The sequence below is a fragment of the Symsagittifera roscoffensis genome, chromosome 10 (assembly GCF_963678635.1).
Source record: "Symsagittifera roscoffensis chromosome 10, txSymRosc1.1, whole genome shotgun sequence".
Taxonomy (NCBI): domain Eukaryota; kingdom Metazoa; phylum Xenacoelomorpha; order Acoela; family Convolutidae; genus Symsagittifera; species Symsagittifera roscoffensis.
The window spans coordinates 4120710-4145171 of record NC_087071.1 but is presented as its reverse complement, the minus strand read 5'-3'; the positions used below and the strand labels follow the sequence as shown (position 1 = coordinate 4145171).

The 24462-nt window shown below is 35.0% G+C and overlaps 1 protein-coding gene and 1 long non-coding RNA gene across 2 annotated transcripts in view; one reads left to right on the top strand and one right to left on the bottom strand.

Annotated features, from left to right (window-relative positions):
- The window catches only part of LOC134855548 (lipoxygenase homology domain-containing protein 1-like), a gene marked incomplete at its 5' end in the record, with an annotated part of 191574 nt that overhangs the window by 5515 nt on the left and 161597 nt on the right, over nucleotides 1-24462 (top strand). Inside the window, 3 exon segments of the mRNA XM_063872089.1 lie at nucleotides 295-452; nucleotides 1069-1302; nucleotides 1705-1923. Of these exon segments, the coding sequence (XP_063728159.1) occupies nucleotides 295-452; nucleotides 1069-1302; nucleotides 1705-1923 (611 nt within the window).
- On the bottom strand, nucleotides 10361-12292 carry LOC134855575 (uncharacterized). The gene is made up of 4 exons (XR_010164508.1): nucleotides 12056-12292; nucleotides 11529-11600; nucleotides 11004-11075; nucleotides 10361-10553 (listed from the first exon to the last, which is right to left on the bottom strand). It is a non-coding gene; the product is annotated as an uncharacterized LOC134855575 (long non-coding RNA).

The window sequence follows — 24462 nt, the reverse complement described above, 5'->3', positions numbered from 1 at the left end:
GATAAGCATTTTTTTTTCATATATGAAAAATGTATGATTACTATTTGTTGTCAATCCGGGTGTACATCAAATTGATAATCTTTGGCACTGTTGAAAATTGGTACTGTTGAAACTATAACAGGACTTTACCCGCCTTACATTAAAAAAAATTTTGATAATCAACCAGGCGGTTTGAAAAAATGATTTTACGGGGTCAAATTTTTCAGGCATACCCTTAATCTTCCAAGATTTATAACGATTTATAAATATGGAAGGTTTTGTTTGGTTAATTATCATAGCCATTTTTTGTTTCAGGTGTTCTGGTGGTTAAACTCAAACTGAAAGACAATGTTCGAATGTTCCGAGGTGATACACATTTCAACTTCAACCTCGCTTTCGACCACAAACAGACAGCAGACAACAACAACAGCAGTGAAATAAACAAACAGGACAACAAAATAGCCTTCGGAGACGTGAGTAGTTGGATAGGCGGGTTTGTTTTTAGTTTTTGTTTCAGTTTCATTTTGGGCTAAATTATCATCCTCCTCCATCAGGTAATTTAAAGGAGATGATTATTTAATATGACACTAATCTGGAAGTTTTCTGTGAACATCCAGAAACGAGCATTTTACTCCGCAGCGCTAACCAATTTTAATCAAAATCAAACATTTGGGGGGGGGGGGGGATATATACCTTAAATCGCTCTAGTTAGGGGGAGAATATTGGCTGGATCCTCCGCATTTTAAGCTGTCAGGCTCTGTTGAGTTTGATGGCATTTTTGTCAAGTTGAGATCTTAGTTTTTTTTGAAGTTTAATGATTTTGTAAAAGTTAGTTACAAATGAATCGCTAATTTCTCCATTTAATTTAACCATATTTTGAATTTGAAAACCTCTGTATTTACCTTATCAGCATCAGTTAAAAATCCAATAGTGTCTTATTGTCAAATGAATGAAAATTACCTTACTTTAGATAACTTAATATTGGTAATAAATATTACTTTTTAATACTGAAATTTATATCGAAATACAAATCAATTTTGCTGAAATATTGGTAAATTTACTTTATTACAAAATCTTATCTAATTTCAGCTCAGAAGTGGATCGCAATGTGAATTCCGAGTTCTACAACAGAATGACAGATCTATTGTGTTAGAATCAGTCAAATATCCTGGACGATATTTGTCATTCAACCCTGACGGATCTCAAGTGGGGGAGGATGTTAAGGGAGGGGCAAAGCAGGGGAGGGGTCAGAATAGAGGGAAACACGTGACGGGTGGAGGAGGCGTGGAAAAGAGTTCTTATTTGTTCAACGCTGTCTGCAAGGTTGTTTAGAGAGTTGTCGCAATATTCGGCGACTTAGAAAATTGTGATTGTTAAAAAAATGCTGAAATATTTTCAAAAATATGAAATGTTTAATATTGGTGTATGGAGTTTGGAGTTATCTGGTCAATTTAAGTCATTGCATTGACAATTTGTTTGCACAAAATTTACACAAAATTTGAAATAGCAAAACAGAGTTCTTTAAAATGCTTTTCACCATCATTGTTTTGAAAACTTGTCGACTTCACTTATGATGCTAGTGGTGTTCTCCCAGAGGATTCATATTTGTTTTTGTAAATTTATACAAATTACTCTGTAATATTATATCGTTACGAAACAATTTATCATGATTAAAACATCAAAACGTTCGTAATGTAAAATTATTCCGAGTTTTGTTTTATCCAGGGCGTATTCCGAGACCAGGGCATCCTCATTATCCAATGCAGTCCACCCGAGAAAACACTCTGCATCGACGATTTAGGACAACTTAACGGAAGCGGATCACGTGACATGACGTCATACTTCCGAATACGGAAGGTGGGGGAGGGGGGAGTGCGGATGTTCCAGAGTGTGACCAGACCGAATTGCTACATCCAAATCAAAGACGGAAAATGCAATGGAATGGTACGTGTTCGTGTTTTCAGTTTTTGATACTCATAATAACATTGTTTCAATAGGTGGCGTCCCTCATGCTTGAAGGACCGAATGCTTGAAATTTATTTTAGCTTACTTTCAGCCAATCAGAAATGAGTATTCAAAATCTCAAAGTAAGAAAATAAATCCAGGCAATTAGTGTTAATATTGACCTATTAGACAATAAGCAGATGTGTTTTTAAGACTGAAAAATTCTTATGAGCTTCAACTCATGAATCTTGATGTTTATCGAATAGTATTGCGGTTGTAGCCCGCAATTTGTAATATTTTTGATTATTTTTCACTGCTTTAAAACATTTTCTGTCAATTTTGACTTCGATTTTGTGAGAAAGGCATTTAGCCTATAGGAACGCTTAGCAATTTTGATTGGTTGAAACTTTTCAAGCATTCGGTCCTTCAAGCATGAGAACCCTCCCCGTTTCCATATATTCGATCCAAGCGTGTTACCTTTCGACTGACTCGATCTGTATAATTTATGCACTTCAAAAGTTGATGTGTTTCACCAGCAGCTAGTATAAAAAGGCGAATAATTTTATTTTGGCATAGTAATCATATTTTACAAAATGGATGTGACAAAAATTTGAAATTGCTTTTTTAGTCCATTAAAACTTTTTCATTAATTAATTTTTTGGGCAGAACAACCCTTGTCGCACTTTTGTCTAAGATCATCAGTGGCCCATTCCATCAGATCGACTTTTTTTTAAAACTGTGTTTGACCAGGTTTTGGCCACACTTTGTGTTTGACTTCGTTCGACCGCGCATTTTAATCGACTTTTTGTTCTACTATGTTAATATCAGACTTTATGTTCGACTTTGAGCTCGACTATGTTTCGACCATTTTTGTGTTTGACTGTCTGTTGGAACATGAATTGCATTAGTGTTTAACTATGTTTCGATCTTGCTTTTGACCATGATTCGAAATTATGTACGACTAAGTCTATGAAAAACTACTAGTCATACAAATTTCATACATTTTGCTAAAATGGTGTCATCGAATTTTCAAAAAAATTTGCTCTTGTTTTGGCATAAATTTTGGTGTATCGTACTAAATGAAAAAGAAAAACTTTTAGCCAAAAAAAATGCTAATCATACAAATTCCATATTTGGAAATTGTATGAATAGCATTTTTTTGATGGCGACAACAAAAATTTTTCAAACTATTTTTGAAATTGTCCCCAGCAATTTTTTTTGTTTTTTCCAACCGCAAAATGTTTTTTGTACTCAAACAAACATTTTTTGAAAAAAAAATTTTGCATGCAAAATTTAATTTTTTGTGTGTTTAACGTAGTCCTGGATATACTAATATTGGATTTTTTTCCTTTTCTCTTGATAACATTTTTCAATAGTGCTCAATCTTTGTATGGCATGTTTCTGTTTGCCTTGATCAATGTCTGGTAATTTGAAAATTCAAATTCTAGAAATAATTCTTCAAAAACTTTTGCCAAAGTTTGCGTGAGACAGATACTTTATATTATTTGATACTATATATTTTTTGCGTGAGACAGAATTAAGACATTGCAGGCTGTTTCCAAAGCATTTTTAATGCGAGATGGCCAAAACTTTGGTTACTGCATTTGAGTAACCAAGGTTTATGTAATTTGTGTTCGGTTACGAACACAACCAAAACAATTTGAGAAATCAATATTTTTGGTTTATCGAAAAATGCCAGTCATACAATTTCCATATATGAAAAATTACTAATCATAGACCTTCCATGCAATTTTCTGTACGTATGGAATTGTATGGAAATTGTATGACTAGCATTTTTGGTCAACCCCGGGTTGCTACAATTTGATTTTGAGTATTTAACATTTTGAGGCCTCGGACTCATCAATCTAATTTATTAAATAAATACATTATGACAAAACTTGATTTTTTAAAGATTTATTTGATCATCAAGCTACCATAATAAGAGTTCGACTTCTAACCTTCAAATCACCCCCAAAAATCTTTGCCATTTTTTCATAAATGTATATTTCCTTTTACCTCTTAAAACTGGAACTTTCAAACTAAATCAGAATCATTTCATTTGACTCCAATTTAAATTAAATGAAATGGCCATGATATTCTATGTAACAATAACGTTTTGGTAACTGTGATGCTCGGAGAAGTTTTCTTTGTTTTTTTTCAGGCTAAAAGCAAAAGTAAAAAATTCTTGTTGAGCGAACAAAGAAAGTTCTTTTTTAACAATTGACACAGTGAAATAACAAATACGAATAATTTTCATAACTGTTTTCAATTTTTGAGAAGCTAAGTTTTAATACACGTAAAAAATTCATCTATTGAATAAGAATTATCGCCTTTTGGCTGATATTAGCAATTTCATTAAGTGTTCCTTAGAAAAACTAAACTGTGAGTAAAATGTTGTGTTAACCATCAGGAAATCGATACTTCGCGCTTTTATGATTTTTTGAAATCTCATTATGGACATATCGAAATCACTTATAAAACTTTTTGGAACAATTTTTAGAAAATGTATTATCTGTTGTTCCATTACACTTAGCCAAAAAAGTCAACAGAACCTTTTTCTTGCTTGATATTTTTTACGCTTTGTTCGTTTCGTTCGTTCGTTTGTTTTTGAAGTAAATTACATATTTTCTAACTCCGAAAATGCTTATCATACAGCTCCATACATCAAGTGTGTGGGAAAATGCTTGTCCTATAATTTTCATACAATTTCGAAAAATGGGTGAAAAAAGATATCAACTAGTTTCTGCGGCTGTTTGATTCTAATAAAACAATCTGGTGATAAATATCAGAGGTTTTCGTTTTTTGAAAAAAATGATTATCATACAATTACCATATATGGAAATTGTATGACTAGCATTTTTTTGATGGCGACACAAACATTTTTCCAATTTCAATTTTTTTCTTGTGCATATCGTAGTCTTCGATACACTAATTTTTGGATACAAGCACAAGCAAAATTTTTCAAAAATTAAATTTAGAGACAAAAAAATCAACTTTTTGGTTTAAGGAAAAACAACTATCATACAATTTTTGTATATGGAATAATGTTTTTCATAGAGTTATCTTACAATTTTCTGTACGTATGGAATTGTATGAAATTGTATGACAAGAAGTTTTTCATACATGGAATTTGTATGATAAGAAGTTTTGGTCAACCCGGGGTGTTGTGTATAGTTTTGTAAAGTCCCATGAAAAACTGTAGTCGTCTTTGCAGCTACCGTGTTGTTTAATGGAAACCACTATTGATATAGTAATATCTCCCGCCATTATAGTTAACTGCTAGTAGTTTTGATTGTGTTAAGAGATCTTATAACGGTTTCAAAAAATGTATTATCTTAAATGCCATTCTATAACTGGCTGAAAAAAAACTAATCAAGTGAACCATCCCCCTAAATGATATGTGTCAATTTTTTCCGCTTGTCCAAGAAGTTGTGATAAAAAGGATTCTTTTTCTACAGGTGGAACTTAACATGATTTCTTGTTTTGAACACAACAACTTTTCAAATACTGAAATCCATTTGGGAACAAACAAAAAAGAAAAAAAAGTCAACTCAAAGTAATCATCGTCTGGCTTGAATTGCTTGCTTGTCAATCAAATGTAATTTTCAGTCCAATTACCCAGGGGCAAATTTAGGGAGGGGGGAGGCGGACGCTTCCCCTTCCCTCAGGGGTTCGAGTCCCTGAAGACCCAAAGGGTGGACTTTGAATTATTTTAAGATATCCATTTTCAGCTGACGTACCCCAAATTTTTTCTAAAAGCGCTTTTGGCGCCAATTTTGAGGGGGGGGGGGGGGGCGCTGAAAAAATACAATTTTCAGTCAACATTTTCCAAACAGTGCTTAAAAACGCCTTTTTGGCCAATTTGTTTTCAAAAATTTGCCTGCGGCGCAGACAATTATACGAAAACAGGGACTTTTTAGTGCTTTGAGAGAGCTCGAATAAACATCAATTTAGTCGACCTAAAAAAAGAAAAAGGTCGACAAAGTTTTCAAAAATTTTTGAAATCCGCCTCCCCCCTCGAGAAAATTCTAGATCCGCCCCTGCGATTACTGTTCATTCAGTAAAACTTCAATAAAAAGTCACTTTGTTTGCATAGAGAAAAAAAATTTCGCAAAATTAAATTCAGCACGGTATTATTGGTATTAATTTTGTTTGAACAGTTATTATCAATCAAACGTCGATTTCTATCTCTCTTTCCCTCTTGTCAATCGAGTGCTTGTCAATCAAATGTCATTTCTAACTCGATTATTCTGTTTTTTCCCTCAAATGTCCATGCATTCTTTCCCCACACACGCTAATCCCATCGGACAGTCTGCATTACTCTCACATGTCTCCCATTCCGCAGATGCTCTTTTTTCATCCTCCGCTACTTTTTGGATCAGTTCAAAAAATCATTTTTGTTTTGTTTTGTTGTGCAAATTTCGTCGCCTCTAATCCTATAATTGGAACTGCGGTTCAGATTAGTTTTGCAAAATGCTTTCATTACAGAGTTTTTTGCTTTCAAGGTCGCTTTCACATGTGTGAGGGTGTAGAAATTTAATTTCTCTGGGGTGTGAAATTTGAACTGATCTCTAATTTTTTGTTACACATTCTTTAAGACTAATCCACCAATAAAATGTTTATACACTTTTTAAAGTCGTTGTTTTTTTTTGGGTGGGGGACTTAAAAAATTTAAAGAGATCGAAAATTCTTCTTTTTTTTTGGAAAAAATTGAACTGATCCCTGATTTCTTGTTGAAGTCGAAATGACTTCCTCTGTCCCAGTCTCGTCTGTGTACCGGAAATCCCCTCGCATAATGGGCTTCATTCGGTTCAAACAGCATAACTGCACTTAGCATAACTGAAAGACTTACGGCGACAGTCAAATTCATGTTCAAGTAACCAATTAAAGTAATTTTTGATTTTGAACAATAGATGAAAATGTTTCAGAAGATAACGTTGCGGCCAAGTATGAAATCAAACGGTAATTCTGTGTGATAAAAATTCAGAAATATTCTGAAAAAATCTTAATTTTTTGGTGTGCGCTTTTTTAAAACGGGATAATTTTGCTTTTTCAGGTAATTTAGTGAATATTTGTTGGTTATGTGAAAAACCTGTCAGTCTTATTAGAAACTCAATTCAGGAAAAAGTATACGCTAGATAAACTTGTCAGATCTACGAGGAAATAAAAACTCCCAATTTATCAGATTTTGTACCCAAAATATGACTGGCAATTATCCGCTCCGTAAACTTTAAGTTTATTTTACCACCCTTCAAAGGAGCCAAAAATCGATTCCAAGAATTTTTTTCCAACCAGGGGAGCTTTACGCCGAGGGGTTTTTCAGTCGAATAAGCCAAAACTTCAATTGTTTCGATAATTTTTTGATTTTTTTTTTGTATTAAACTAGCCGCTTACTTCGAGTATTTTCGTCCAATTTTGGAATAAAATAGAATTCTGAGCTTTTCTACTTTTTTGACGCTAAGATTGATATTCGTTTATTTGATTTTCTTACAGAAGTCGCAACACTAAAATACATAACCAGATTGAGATAGTTTAGACCATAATTTTCATGATTGTAAAAGCGCAGATTGCACAAAAAAAATAGACATCCAAAGTCTGGCTGGCTTTTCCTTTTTTCGCGGTACAAAAAAAATGAAAATTATTTAACGAATGACTAATTTTATTCATACATACGGAGGAAGATTTACTTAATTAAACATAATGAATAACTTTAAATTTCAAAAGTAACTAAATTTCATATTTTACAAAATAACCAATTTATTTGAAAAATTTCTTTTTTCGAGAATTCAATCAGCAATAATCAAAAATGAACCAAAATATTGTTTGATTTTTGCTAGCGTTGAGTAGCTATTTTTTATTCTTGTTTTTTTGAATAAATGTGAAGATTAGCATTTTACTGTCATAAAAAGGAACTTGTTATGAAGATGTTCCTCTAAATTTCCACCATGGGTACTGTTTTCTTTCTTCTCTTATTATTTTGCACCCCGAAAATGGGCTAATGGAACCGTAAAACGGGAAGCGCAAATAATAAAATTGTTATAAGAACAATGCCAACTGGTAATAATTTTTTTTTTGAAGAAACCTTAGACCGAACGTGCTTTTTGTAGTGTACTCAGCATGTTCGATTTTTTAGTACTGGTGGAAAAAAAAAATTTATCCAAGTAAATTGAGCCCAAAATCTGTAAGAAATAACTGCTCTACACAAATAAAAATACCATTTGCACCGGCGCCAAATTGTGCAATCGGACCTAAGCCTGTCAGTTTTAAGCTCATAAAGCTCGCAATTAGCCAATTGATTGAAATTTCCAGGAAAGAAGTTTAGTCAGCAATCATCAGTCGAGTTCAAAAAAAATAGAACAAATTTGCTTCCCCATTTCGCGACCAAAGAATAAAAAAGTCAATTACCAAACAAAAAATGATCAAACAGGAAAAACTAAATAAACCCTGAGCTCACTTACAAAAAAAGTTCTTAGAAAAACATACTACAATTTGCTTTAAAAACAAAAAAATATATTCTTATGAGTTGGGGCGGGGCTGCTTTTTCATGGATCACATTGATTCTCATGAATTGAACAGTTTTTTTTCAGATGGATTACGCCGTGTGTTTGACACGCTATCTTTTTTTTGGCCGGAGAAATGTTCGTGCAACTAATTAGCCCAATACTGATTTTAATCTTACTGTTATCTCGTAGGTCTTAATAATTCTTACAAAAAAAAACTTAAAAAATTTAAACTCAGAAAAACCATCTTTTTCTGATTATTCTCAGAATGGTCTGGCTATGAAATAATCAGGTTCAGAAGAAATATCCTAATTCTAAAGGTTAGTTTATCAAGTATGATAGGTTTTTATCAAACACTTTACAATCATTTTTGCTGGAAAAAAACTGAAAGCGAGAAGCAAGAATAAAGATGAACTACCAAATGAGTTGCACTTATAAAAGTTAAAGGTGAATATATGCCCTAGGCAATTTTAACTTCTATTTAGAAAAATTCGTTTTCTTCGTTGAAGCCAATTTTGTCGCTTAATCTTTTTGCATATTTACTACAGAGAACGTTTCACACTTAATATATCTGAAAAGTTCAAAAACGGTTTTTATTTCGCAAAATCTTTCCAGGGCACTAATGTTAAGTAATTTCACATATCATTACCAGCTGAACAAAACGTTAAAAAAATTCCCAAGTTAAAAAAGCGTTTCTACCTCTTAGGGTGAGCCACATAACAGATTTTTTCAAGCAAACTTATCAAAGCAATTTTACTAATATAAACCATCAAGAATAACCGAAGAATATATATCAAAAAAGATTCAAATAAAAGGGAAAGTTTGTTATAGTGATGGTAAGATGATTGGTATGAATAGAATGGTCAAGCTCCAGCACCTTATAGTCGTGGTGCTCATGTTTAAAGCAATGAACAAACAGAAACAAGGCTTTAAATCTCAACATACCGACATTAGAAAAAATTATTTGCCGTTTGAATAGATTTATTAGCCTTTATATCCTGCAAAACAAAAATTGTGCTTGTTGTTTGAACTTTTGAAGAAAGTGATTAAATATTTAGGCTCGTGGTTTTTTTCTCCAGACCAATATCGTCTTTTGAGCAAACCATTTTTGTTAGAGTTTTTTTTAATATTATCCATAAGTTATTTTTGCCTTGTGCTCAAATTAAGAAAGATTTTTTGTGCTCAATTTTTGTGGTTATGGTGGTTTAAAGATTACCATTATAGTCCATTTGGGATAATTAACGCATGATATATTTCGTGCTTATAAGGCAAAATCGGAGATTTAATCCGTCTTAGAAATCCTTCCAAAGTGTACTGAGGCATGCTACTTGATCTGTTTAATACTTCGCTATGTGGAAGTAAAACCCTTTGTGCATTACATGGCGTGTTGGTGGACAATTTTTAAAAAAAATCATGAAAATGTAATTTTTGAAATTGCGATTAGTTTTATCAGACTGAACTTTTTTTCCATAGACGTGAAAGGGCAATCGAATCATTCGGGGTTTTGCCCTGATGCGAGCAGTCTTCTTTTGTAGAAAAAGTAAAGTTCAGAAAAATTTTTTTAAGGCCCTTGTCGATAATAGAAACAGATTTGATCCTCAAAAATGACTGGTTTCACTCCACAGTTTGGTTTCATTCATATCCGCGTTTACGGCAAGGTTTAACAGTTTAAAGTCTTATTGAAGATTTTGGCTTTGATAGCTTTGAACGTTATTGGCCTATCAGTTATATTTTTTTCTGCCATAAATTATAAGTGAAAGTAAGATTTGTGCAGTTGCAATTATTCAATTTAAACATAGTACAACAAATTGAATGATACATAAATAACTGGTCTGTGCGTCAATTTTTTCGGCACTTTTAAATCTTGTGGACTTGCCTGAAGCTCAAAGAAAACTCAAAATAGTGATAGTTTATCAATTGATCATTATGATGACAACATTTAGAACCGCTATTGAATTATCAATCCAGCTCTCTTTTGAAATGTTTAAAAAAAACAAGAAGTGTTCTTCCAAAATGTCTTTTTTTGTTTTCAAATGTCTTTGCATGCTCCTCCCACACAAGCTAGTCCCATCGGAAAATCACTACTCTGCTTGCATTTTTTATGTTCATATCCACTTTTCTTTCAAGCGACTAGGTTTGACCGATTTAAAATTGAGCTCACTATTTCGTGTCCAATTTTTAGACTGAACATAAACTACAGTTTTTTGGGTATTACATCATTCTAGCTGTTTTGTATAATTCACAAAAATTTATGAAAGTTTATATAAAAAAACAGAGTTTTCGACTGAAACTAAATGTTTTCAAATAAATTTGTAAATTTGGTTTTTCAAAATAAGTTTCAACAACGACCAATTGTAAAATCAAATACACAGCAAAAAAAAAACTTTATTCCTTGATTATTCCAGGGACACTAAAATTATTTGATGGAGAACTAACGGAAATTTTTTGATTTATTTCACAAAATGGAAAGATTCCTTTTAATTCAGTTCTTATTATCATTGAATCATTAACTGCATTGTACCTCCATTCAAAAATTTTGATTATTATTAAGCTCAATTCTAAAATGGTCGTGATTTTTACGGTCGAAATTGAAATCGGAAGACGGATCCCATCGTTTGCCGTCCGTTGAGAACTCACTGCTCTTTTTAGCCACTAGTTTTGACCAATTCAAAATTAAGCTCGCCTTTTTGTGTTTGTGTTTTATATTTACAATTATCTACAATGTTTTACAAAAATGTTTTTCATTAATTTCGATATTTTTTGATAATTAACAAAAATTACCAAAAAAAAATTATTATGAAAAAAAACGTTGGTTTTGGCTGAAAAGTTTTCAAATGAAAAAGTTTTTTTTTTCAAAATAATTTTCAAAATCGACTAGTGGCAAAGTCAAAAACACAGCAGAAAAATAAGTTGTAATCACTGTGCCAATGATTCTCAAAAACTTTTTGATGGTGAATTAATGGAAAATATTCAGTGTTTTTAAACAAAATGGAGGCCTTCCTTGAATTTCAGTTAATACTTTTATGAAACCGTTAATTGAATTTTACCAGCATTTTTCAACTTAGATCTTTGGAAGCTCAATTTCAAATTGGTCAAGAGTTTTACGGTCGAAGTTAAAATCGGAGGACGGATCCCATCGTTTGCCGTCTGTTGAGAACTCACTACTCTTTTTAGCCACTAAGTTTGACCAATTTAAAATTAAGCTCACTATTTTGTGTTCGAGTTTTATATTGAACAACTACAATGTTTTTTACGAAAATATTTTTCATTAATTTTGAAACTGTTTTGATAAGTCACAAAAAAAATACAAAAAAACTCAAAATATAAGTTCATTATGAAAAAAACGTTGTTTTTGGCTAAAAGGTTTTTAAATAAAAGATTTTTGAAAAATTAAATAAATTTCAATAACGACTAGTTGCGAAGTCGAAACCTCAGCAAAAATATAGTTTTGATCACAGGTTGTACCAAGAATTTTCAAAAATTATTTGATGGTGAGTTAATCGATTTTGGAAGCTTTTCTTGACTTTCAGAATTTCAGCTATTACTCTTATTGAACCAATAATTGCATTGCACTAGCGTTATTCTATTTAAAATTTCGTGTAGCTCAATTTTAAATTGGTCGTTAGTTTTACGGTCAAAATTGAAATCAGAGGACGGGTCCCATCGTTTACCGTCCAATGAGAAGCCTCTTGCATAGTGAGCATAATTCCCTTTCGGTAAAATAGCTGCAATAAGCATAACTGAAAGTGTAACGATTAGAAATTTCATTGTTTTTTGTAAACTAAACTCAGATCTATTTAGAATTTGTCAGTTAGGAATTGAATCATAAAATTATTTGGGTCAATAATTGTGTACAGCAGTGTACAGGACGAGACGGGGGATTGGGAGAACCCGGCTAATCAATTCTGGTTGCCTAATTTTTCCAGTGGTTCCCACCTTTGGTTCAAATTTAACGACAGTTTTTTGCGGCTGATGAACCCTAAAAGTTTTCAAAAGGCGCCTTTGGTGCCAATTTATACCAAATTTGTGACAGAAAAACAGTACTTTTTTCGACAGCCTTTTGTGGTAAATAAACAATGTTTGACAGAAAATTTCAAAAACCACCTTCCCGTTTCAAACCCAACCCTTACCCTTATCCCCCCCATCCCCCCATCCCCCCAACTCGCACACCACTGCTTTCGTAGGTTTTTTTCAGTGTACCAATAATCAATCGCTGAATAATCTGTCTATCGTAGTTAGAAAATGAATTGCAATCCTGTCTGAGTTTATTCGAAAGTTAAGTAAGATAGCTTTGAAGGCAAACAAGTTAAATATTGATTTTTAGAAACTTTTTTTACTGAATATCTTTGAAGAATAAATTTTTACTGGGAGGCAGCGAATAAAATCTTAGGGTGTTGATTTGTTTATCAACCAGATATGTTGACGCTTTGAGAAACACTACGCTTTGAGAAAATTGAGTTGAAAAAGTAAACAAGTCTTAAAAGTCTAGCAGGAAAAAATAAAGTCCAACTGTCTACTTTGGAGGAAAAATTTGTTATGAATGAAAGTGATTTTCATTGATAATTTCAGGCAAACTTTAAACACTTTTTTATCACTCTTTTCAGGAAAAACAACACCAATGATAAATGTAAATGACAATTATTTCCATTTTTTGGTCTTTAACAGAAGTTGTAGATGGAATTCTGATGTTTTTTATGGTTTGCACAGGAATGTTTGATAGTCGAATTGAAAAACTTGCTCCAAAAATAGCCTCTTTCCAATTTTCTACCTTCTTTTTAAAGCAGAAAATAAATACAGAACAGTTAACCTGCAAATTGCATGTAATAAATGTTTTATTGCAGCCAAGAAAGTCCAAAGTTAGTTGAAATAGGTTGTCGTAAAAAAATTCAAAAAGAAATGAAAAAAAAAATGAATTAGAACTGGAAAAGACTCAAAAAATGGGGTTTTTGCGATTTGAAAGAAATATTAAAAAAATTTTTGCGAGATCTATTAAAAACAAACATTTTTTTCTCTTGGGCATTCATTGTAATTACCTTTGGCGAACCTTGCATTTGTATTTGGCGAAATATTATTATATTCCCCTCTCATTAATTTTACCTCTCACTTACCTTTCCCCATTTACACTCTGATCTCCTGTTTTCTCCCACCCCTGCGTTAAACCCCCTCCTCCCTTGAATTTTCTCCCATTCCTTAATGGGAAGACGTAGGGGTGGGGGTGGGGATAAACGTAGGGGAAGTGGTCTAAATGTGCGGTGGGGAGGGGACAGTTGTGGATGCGCCGGGAAGGGGGGGGGGGCAATTGAAGAAGCGAGGAGATGGGGGAATAAATGGGTGAATGTGGCGGATCCCGCACAGAAATTTCACGGATAATAATCAATTCTAATGCAGTTTCATAGTCTCTCTAAAGTTCAAAAATTATCAATTAGAATTGGTTTGAAAGGGAGTATATAATTATTATTTTTCGAAGCTAAAAAGTCAATTGTTTCAACTCAATTTCAAAAAAAAAAATTGTCGGACGAGACATAATCTATCAAAATCAATTTTTTAAAAAATTTTTCCATCTGCTATTTTTATTTCTTCATTATAAGTTTAAAGTTAATATAGTTATTTTGTGTATTCGCTAAATTTGATTTAATTATTAGTTTCAATCGCATTTTATAATAAGTTACGTAAGTTTGTTATTCTTGTATTCAGTTTTTTGCAAATCCTACAATCTACATCACAACCCCCCACGTTTAACTCCTACTACGAAGTTACCTATTTTGGAGGGCGTTGGGGTGAGGGTGTTAGTGATTCGGGCGTAGGGATGTTTGGTGGAGGTTTGGGGTTGTGGTACCGTGTAGTACTGCTGCCACAGTAACCTCTGAGAATAGTGCTATTAATTATTCTGTTATGTATTGTTATTATTCAAGGCCGTTCTTTGCAGGCCAAACGCAATAGTCAGTTAGGACATTGCTGTTGATAGAGAGACATGAAAAGACAGGCATGATCTCAGATCTAAAATAAGACAAGTTAGCAGTCTAAATTAAAACGTTTTACTTATTCTGTTTTACAAATACTTGAGTTAATTCAACAGCTATCACATGGCGCAGCCAGCAGGATTTCTGTCACAAGACAACAGAACGGACATGGGGATTCCAGTATTTTGGACAACCGCGAACTCTGACCCTCCCTGGAATTTTAGGATATGGCTAGATCAATTTTTTTTGGCAGTGACCGTAAAGGAGAGCGTGGACCCGGAACTTTTGTTACAAGAACCAAAAGAAGTTCTGTTGGAACAATTACCAAGATCCGAAACTCCAAAGGAAAACGAAAATGCACAGGCGATTGTTGATAGAGAAGCCAGAGATCAACTAGCTAGAGATAAAATTAACCTGGAAAATGAAGAAAGAAGAGCTAGAGGTCCAAAGGTTGGTCACAACGTATACTACAACGAGGTACAGTAAAGAGTCGCTTCCAGACTATTCCTGGCGTTGGGTACAGAAGGTAAGAAGAAATTCGTTCAAAAGAACCCCCATGTGGAAGTGTCAAAGTTAGAATTTCGAGAGATGGTGGCATTGGCGAAAGTGTCATTTGATAAATCACAGAGTGTTACATATGAACGTTACAAATTATTCAATCGATCACAAGAAACTGGGGAAACACTCGAGGCATTTCATGCAGCACTAACTGTACAAGCAGCAAAAGCTGAGCTAGGAACACTGGAGGATCAGTTAGTGCGGGACCTATTCATCTCGAAAATGAAGAATTTGGTATTACAAGACACATTGACATTTGAAACATTTTCACCGGAAGAAGTACTGAAAAGAGCGTTAAAGTTTGAACAAAGTAAACAGACAACACAGGCGTTTCAGAAAACTAACGCAACAACTGCAAGTACAGTTCAAGTAAATGGGGCAGCGAAGATAAAACAAGAACCCATAATGAGTATCGGTAACAAAAATGCTAGCGGAAGAAGACAAGCAAACAGTGGGTATAGAAAGAAATTTGCAGACAGAAAGGAGGGGAGAAGTTTTGCAGATTCAAAGACGTGTACCCGATGTGGTCAAATATTCGGAGAAGGACATCTGAAGAAATGCCCGGCCATGGGTAAAACATGTAAGAATTGTTCTAAACCGAACCACTTCGCTAAAATGTGTAAATCACAACAAGTGAATGAGATTGCAGAAAAATCATCAAGATCAGATGAAGAGTGTAATCTGATTCAGTCATTCGAATCGTGTGAGGAATTCGAAATTATGTCGGTCGAATCAGAAATATCTTCGCTGGAAGAAATTGATGAATATATAAAACGGCAATCGAATAAAAACAAGGAAACCGACAAGCACAGAAAGGATGTACAAAAGGTTGACATCAGAAGAAATACTCGATCGAAACAAATAAGGTCACTAAAGGCTCTGGTGAGAATCGATCATCAGATCGTAAATATGACCATTGATACGGGTAGTCCAGTATCTTTCTTGAACTGGGCGACTGCAAAGACGATTCTAGAATCTTCGAAAAATACCAAGTTCATTCCACGGGAGAATCTCAATCTGTCTACAAAATTTGTAGACTACAACAAGCAGCCGATTAACATACTGGGTGCAATCACCAAGAACATCCGTTCGGCGGGATGGGAAGTGGTGGGAGCATCGTTCTTAATCACAGAAAGACGCACACGGTGTATCTTGGGGCTGGATTTACAGAGCAAAGTGGGAATACACACAACACAGAAGTTGGCACCAAAAGAAAAGACGAGGTTTGATGTCTTACTGTGCGAACAGTCAGAAGGTTGGAAAAACAAATTTTATAGTAAATTTAAGAATCTTTTCGATCGTCAAGGGTGCTCCAAAAACCATGTGGTTAGCACAAAGTTCAAATACCCACTCTGCCCTTTACAAGAAAAGGGGAGACGCATTCCGATACACATACAAGAGAAAGTGTACGAGGAAATGAAAAAACTGTTAAAAGAAGGGCATATAGAACGATTAGAAAAAAGCACTAGTGATTGTTTTATAGCACCTATTGTAATAACAGTGAAAAAAGATGATTCCATAAAGTTGGCGCTAGACGCCAAACCCATCAATAGACAATTGTTTAAAAACAAATATCAAATGCCAAATGTGGACGAATAGATAGACGGTGTTAGTCAAATTGTCACAGCGAACACAAACGGGAAACTGTATTTCTCAGTACTAGATTTGAAGTACGCGTACAGTCAACTAAAGCTGACTGCAGAGACAGCGAAACAATGCAATTTCAACATCATAGGTGGGCAAGCCACTGGTACATACAGATTCCTAACAGGATTTTATGGTTTGGCAGACATGCCAGCAGAGTTTCAAAAAGCTATGGACAGAACATTAAATCATGCGGAAAACACGTTCTGTTTTCTTGACGATATACTCATTGTATCAAAAGGGAGTGAACAAGAACATGAAGAATTGATTATGAATGTCCTAAAAAAGCTAGATAAAGAGAATTTGGCATTAAAACTGTCGAAATGTGAATTTTTTCAACAGGAGGTGAATTGGTTGGGGCATAAGTTATCGTCGGATGGAATCTCTCCTAAGATTACAAAAACAGAAGCGATACTAAAACTTAGCCCGCCAACATCACTGAAACAACTTAGATCATTTCTAGGTAGTATAAACCATCTGGCCAAGTTCATCCCAAATGCGGCTACGCTAACAGAAAAATTGAGACCACTATTACGCGAAGAAAATGAGAAAAAGAAACTCAAAAGTGTAAAATTTCAAGTAAAAAAATTCGAATGGAAAGAAGAACATTCGGAAATATTCGAGTCAATAAAAATAGCAGTTGCGAATATAACAAAAATTCATTATTATGACCCCAGTTTAGACACTAGGGTGAAATGTGATGCCAGTCACAGTGGGCTGGGCGCATCGCTAGAACAACAAAACGCTGAGGGGGAGTGGATACCAATCGCATTCGCTTCCAGGTACCTAAACACACAAGAAAAAAAATATTCCACAAATGAGCTCGAACTGCTTGCAGTTGTATGGTCGGTTTACCGATTTAAACACTACTTATTAGGTAGGGAATTCGTAATCGCTATAGATCACAAAGCGCTGGTCTCGGCGTTGGATGAAAATAAATCAAATAAAACGTACCAATCTAGATTAACTAGATGGGTAGACAGACTATTACCTTACCAATTTAAGGTTGTTCATTTACCAGGACAAGATATGGGTATAGTAGATTATCTTTCTCGAAATCCAAAGGGGGAACCTTGGCCGGAGTCAGTATTGGATGAGAAATTCGTAGTTACATCAATCGAAAATTTCCATAAAGCTCTCGACTGTTTAAACAGTCGATTAAATGATCAGGATAGGCTCGACCGGAACGAAAACGTTCTAGAATTTTCTAGAACTGATCAAAATATGTCGTTTAAGAACACGTCATCTACCCGTTGCTATAGCAACCAAAACGGTCCAAAACGGACAAAGCACGACCGGAACGAAAGAAATGAAGATTCGCGTTCGTTTCAACGAGAGAAGCGCGAAAATCCAAAAATCAGTATATCTCAAAATCGTCAGCGGATACAATCGATTCAGTTATTGGAAAAAACCAGAAAATTTTTAACTCAGAAATCAAAAAAAAAAACTCAGACGAATTGAAAAATAACGGAAAAGAGAAAAAGATGGTCAGAATCCAGGAGAGAGATAACAACAAAACCTTGAGAAAAGAAGTGACAACAACGTTTCACAGGACTAGGATGATAAGACCACACATATCAGAATCAGAGGATTCGGACTTGGAACAAACAACACAGGCGATGTGGTATTTGCCAAACACTCAAAGTGGACAATCAACGTCAACTGCTCAAACAGTCAGCCCAGGAAAAAAGAGGACCATCGACATCAACTGTTTCAACAGCTCAATCAAAAATAGTCTCATTCTGGGAACTGGTTGGCTCAGGAAGGAGTACAGAACCCCCCTTTGCAGCAATGGAGTTAGAGGCTATTTCGGGGATACAAAACCCGAAACCACCAGGTCTATCCACTTCCGGAGACGAAGCAGAAGTGGGACAAATCGTCGAAGTTGATTTAACTCTGGATAGTGACGGGATTACAGTTCAGGAACAGAGACTTGTGTAATCACACCACAGAAAACGAGACACAATTCAAGAAAATCTGAGTACAAACGGGGGGAACAGTTAATGGAGACAGATAACCCACTTTCACTCGATAAATTATTTGACAAAAGTCTCCTCGCAGAACTAGTGTCAGAAGATACCTGGATGGACCGGCTAAGAAGAGTAGTGCAACGAAATGACAGACATGGTTTCGAGCTCATGGGACCCTACACAAATCCTCTGTGCACCAGATGTCGGTGGTAGACGATTGCCTTCTTGTAGACAATCGTCTGGCCGTGCCCGAAAAGTTGAGACAAGCAGTGCTCCGACGACTTCATCAAGGTCATCCTGGACAGGAAGCAATGTTGGAGGTCTCAAACTACCTGTGGTGGCCGCATATGCATAAAGACATAGTCAATATGGCCGTAGAGTGTAGAAGCTGTACTCGCTATGGTAAGAACGCTAAATACTTAATTCCAAAAAATTCGGCTAAACCACTCCCACTGTTGTCACAGCCAGGTCAAGAACTACAATTAGATTATGCGGGCCCACTTGAAGATCATAAGGGGAAGAAGATATACTTATTAGTCGCTATCGATAGATACTCAAAATTTCCATCAGTCAAAGTAACGAAATCTACAGGGGGAAAATCAACAATAAAATTTCTCCGTACTTACATAGACACTCATGGAATACCGGAATCGATTAAAACGGACCAATTTTCGGGATTCAAAGGGAAAGCTATGAAAAAATTTTGCACCGAAAATAACATCGCACAAAAATTCTGTCCAGTCGGGGATCACCGAGGATGTGGCTTAGTCGAACGAACGATACAAACCATTAAAAGAAGATTGGGGGTAATGCTACTCGACGAGAAAGTACAATCGATTAAACTATGTTTGAGTACAATAATTAGGGACCTAAGATGGAATAAACAGAAATCAATAAAAGTGTCCCCGTTCGAAGCACACTTTGGCCGATTACCGAAAACGGAATTTAAGATTGTTAGGGATAAATTTTTGATGGATTCTGATCGTTTAGATAAAGAACACTTGGAGAGATCGGCACTAACAGCATCACAGCTGAAAAGGCGAATAGATCAGTCGAGGGAGAAGGTTAAAATCATTCGCAAAGGACGAAATAGCAGGGATACAAGCCCTTTGTTTCGACACGACACGGCGATGGCAAAAGAGAGGGCCAGAGCTAAAGAACTCAAACAACTTCTAGAGGCAAACGCTAAGTGGAATGCCACCAGACGGGACCTCTCAGACAGTGAATTACGCCGGGTCGTAGATGAAACCAGCACGATAAATCCCGAACTGAGGAAAGAACTTCTATACTCATGGGAACGTGGATTCATCGAAGACAAACAAACCAAATCAAAGGAGGATTTGTCTGGAAGTTTCCTTCGGAAACACGAACAAAGCAAGAGCGGGAAGGCCCTGACAATACCCTTCAAATCCAAGATAGTATCAGCGACACCATCGACCATCAAAACGGCTGCAGGTGCATCATATCGAAAAAGCGACATTGCACGATCTAAACTGTCAACACAGCCCAAAGTCTATAGTCCAGAGAAGAAAAGGAGCCCAACCGGAGAGGAACCGAGAAGTAAACAACAAAAAACAGGAACACTTCCAGTAGAGGAAGACAGCGATTCTGCCGAAGAACACGACGCGAAAGACCGGGGGCTAAGAGATGAAAATCTAGAGGATAGTCAGCTAAAAGAAAAGTTTCAAAACTCACCGAGCGTAGTCACATCAAGAGACACAAGAACCGGCGGAGGCCTTAACTTAGGAGGTAAACGGGGAAAACCGAACAGAGCAGGACCAGTAGCCCAGAACACAAAACCGACAAGGGGCAAAACACAAGAATCAGGAACGACGAAAGCTGCCAAAACAGTTACTAAACAACGTGATACGAGTAACGAGGCAGTATACATACCGTCGTCGACACCAAAGGAAGTTCCTACTACCAAGAAGATCACACAACAGTGAAGCGAAAAAGAAATTCTGGACACATTTCAAAACAATAACATGACATCTCAAGAATGGGAAGATGTAACAAATCCAGTGTTGACCCGCGGAGTCCAAAAAGAAGCCGAAAAACTAATGTCACGACAAATGGACCCAGTTGATTATTCCACACCAGGATTTGCGGATGAATCCGATAAGGAGGAAGACACCACGACAGTCAGACGGAGTAATAGACAAACTAAAAACCAGGGACCGAAGAGGTATGGCAGTCCCGTATCACACTCGATAAAACTGATTGGTTGTGAGGATGATGTCACCGAGTTGAATCTGGCAGCACTTGAGGCCTAGAGAGTGCGACTAGCGAAGTTGAACATAAACAACAAGGAAACGTCGGAAACCAACACGTTTGACAGGCTAGAGAGACACCTTTTCAAGAGAAAGTTTGGTGCTACGTCACTGGACGAGGCGGGATCATGGAACGCCGCAAAAACAAAGAAGAAGTATTAAAGAAAATAACAAAAGACTAATGAAAAGGAGAACAATTTTCTTAAATTTTGATATCTCGTATTATTTATAAAATTTCATAAAGTATTATATAAAATTTTGTTGTCGTCAGGGGAATGTGGTACCGTGTAGTACTGCTGCCACAGTAACCTCTGAGAATAGTGCTATTAATTATTCTGTTATGTATTGTTATTATTCAAGGCCGTTCTTTGCAGGCCAAACGCAATAGTCAGTTAGGACATTGCTGTTGATAGAGAGACATGAAAAGACAGGCATGATCTCAGATCTAAAATAAGACAAGTTAGCAGTCTAAATTAAAACGTTTTACTTATTCTGTTTTACAAATACTTGAGTTAATTCAACAGCTATCACAGGGGTAAACGCGAGTGGGGAGTTGAAAAAAGGGGGACGGGACATAGAGGGGGACGTAGGGCATAGCGAGGGGCCTAGTGAAGATGGGTGTAGTGGAGAAGGGCTACGAGGGGGGAAATGCTGGAGACATGGAGGGCAGGAAACCGCGAGTGTTGGGATGAATGTGTTATTCAGCGCTCGGTTTTTGCAGAAAGCTCCAAAAACTAGAGTAAAAATCTACAAAAAATAATCGATTTTTTTTAAAAACAAAAATGGATTTAATCGATTATATTAGATTTTTGTTTTCTGAAAAAAGGGATTATTATGGATTTAAAATCCATTACATTTTCTAAATTTGCAATACATAGACAACATTTTTGTCAACAAAAACTCATTATAATGACTTTTTTTCCAGGAAATTTCGGTGCGTTGGCGCTAAATGGGGATTGGAGTAAACATGGGGGTGGTAATTTAACAGTAAGTATATCAAATTGAGTAAGTTTAGATTTCGAGTAGGCCGTCAGTAATGCAGAAATGTTTCCTGAAGATTTTGCAAAAAAAAATCCATTATGATGAATTATAATGGATTTCAATTGATTGTGTTTATACGGAAATAATTGTTTATAAGGACAAAATACTTGATTTTATGGTCTAAACTTGCAACATTAATAAATTATAATGCCAACATTTCAGACAACATTTTTCCATTAAAATTGATTATTATCCAACGGTGTGGGATACTGGCACTAAAAAGCTGTCTTTCAGAAAAAAATTTTGGATTGGTCAATCAAAAAAGGGTGAAATAGTTTCAAACAGAGAAGTATCCGTTGAAAAATTTTGACAACTGGGTTTCGGGAGGGATGGGGCTCGTTGCAGCAGGAGGGCGGGGCCTCGTTGGCACGCTCGTTTCGTTTAATGAATGCGGGAATACTTGTTTTTACTGTCAGCTGAGTCTTATATTTTATCTTCAAAACAGTAAAAAGGGGTAATTAGAATTTGAACATCTCATTCTAGGAGACAATTTAGAACTTTTTACATTTCACATTAAAAGAATTTTACTCAGGTGAAAAAAGAGACTTAAGCAGCAAAACAGCTAGTGATGATAGACAATATAAACATTTTCACGAGCAGCAATGTCTTAACGCTTAATAGAAATGCCTCGACCAATCTATTCAAAGAATACTCTAATTTTAATTTTGAAAATCAACAAAAAAATTCTACTGAAAGTTTCAAAAAAAATGCTTTAGCCAATCAAATATAAGAAAACTTCAATTTAGTCAAAATTTCAAAACTCAAAATTCAAGTAGTAAAAATTAGGAGTCGTAAAAATGGGAAAAACTCAAAATTAGCCGAGAGGTTCAATAAAAATCTTGGCTAATAATACCAAGTTTTTTTTTGAGGTAGCGTTAAGCCACAAAAGGAAGAAAAAACTGAACGCAAAATATTCAATTTTTCAGGTTTTTTTTTGCATTGTTTGATCAGTTGTTTTGAGAAGTTTTTTCATTAGCCGTAAGAAAACAATCTTGAAGTTTTTTTTCGATAAAAGAGGAGCCTTGATTGTAAAAATCCCTATCATTTAACTTTTGTACTATCAACGCAAAAACGGCGGTTTTTTCTGTCTCAGAAAAATTTTCATAATCAAATCAGACAAGCTTTTTGGTCTCAAAAACATGTTATTAGACAGTTAATTTATCACTTCGAACTCTACAGAGTGTTTGGAAAATTTTGTTGAAAAAATATAAAAAATGCGTACTCTGCGTGGGTTTTTGTTTCATTTGGTCATTTTGTATTTGAAACTGGTTTTAATTGGACGCACTATTTGATAAATTGAATAAAATCATTTCGAGATGAGAAAAACATTAGTAGTTTGAATGTTTTTTCAAAATCAGAAATTCAAAATCTTGTAATGTCTGTGTTTTGAGCTTAAGACGTCTCGTATAAACACCACGAATTATTTTACCCATTTCCGTAAAATCAAGCAGTTTAACTTGTCCATAAGGTTCTGTTGAGGTAAAAAGGTTATCTTCTGAATTCTTAATTCAGCTGAGGATAGAATTAATTAAGCAGGGGATCTACAAATTCATTTGGAACGATGTTTTTCCCCAGGTCAAATGATTTGGAGGCAACAATAAAGACATGTCAGGGTATTTGAATTTTTTTTTGAATTTTTTTTTGTCAGCTTATCTTTCAAATTTATTCTTGATTCTTTTAATTTTTTCCAGAATAATGTTCTTGATTAACACAAGGGGCTCATGAAAAGGAATCATAAGGACTAGAACTACAATAGTGTTGACAAACCCAAAGCTGAGTCTGACACGCCCTCTTTTGATGCTCTAAAACTTTAATTGAACCAGTTACCATATAAGGATGCAAATTTAATTAGTTTTTTGATGGAAACATTAGTAAAAATAATACGAAAAATTTTATCTGATTGGCAGCAATTTGGAAAAAATGTCTGAGAAAACTAAATTGTCTAAAATGAAACACAAAATTAGTTTGAATCAAATGTTTGAGAAGTATTGAAGTCTGGGGAATTTATCTTCCTTAGAAAATCGTAATTTTACCCTCATTTTTGTCCTCAATTTGTATTTCTTGAAAATGCTTTCAAATGTTACCAAAACGATTTAAATGTCAAACATTTCAATGTCAAGTAGAAAATAACAAATTCTATGAAGAGCGGAATCAATGGTTGTGCGTATACTTAGTTGTGCTATTTGTTTTTTAAATTTAATTAAGAGATCAAAAGAGGCCTTATTCCGCGAAGTAAGCTTTCAGTGAGTAGCCATAAAAAAACTTCATCCAGCTGATTTTTTCCATCTTCTGAGTTACTTTCAGGTATATTGAATCGAGAATTTAAAACTGAATCCCAATCGGCAATCCAAGCCTTTTTTCATAGTCACATTTTCTTGAATCCATCACACTTCATAAACCATCAAAAAAATATCTGGGAAAATACAAGGCATTCACTAATATATAAAAACATGACATTTCTTTCAATTCATTCACTAGTTTTCTATTAAGAGTAATAAACTAGTGAAAACTTTTGGGTCGATTTTGGTGGGGTAGATTTTGGTGATTTTTTTTTCAAAAAACATTTTAAAAAAGCTTTAAAAACTACAGATGTACA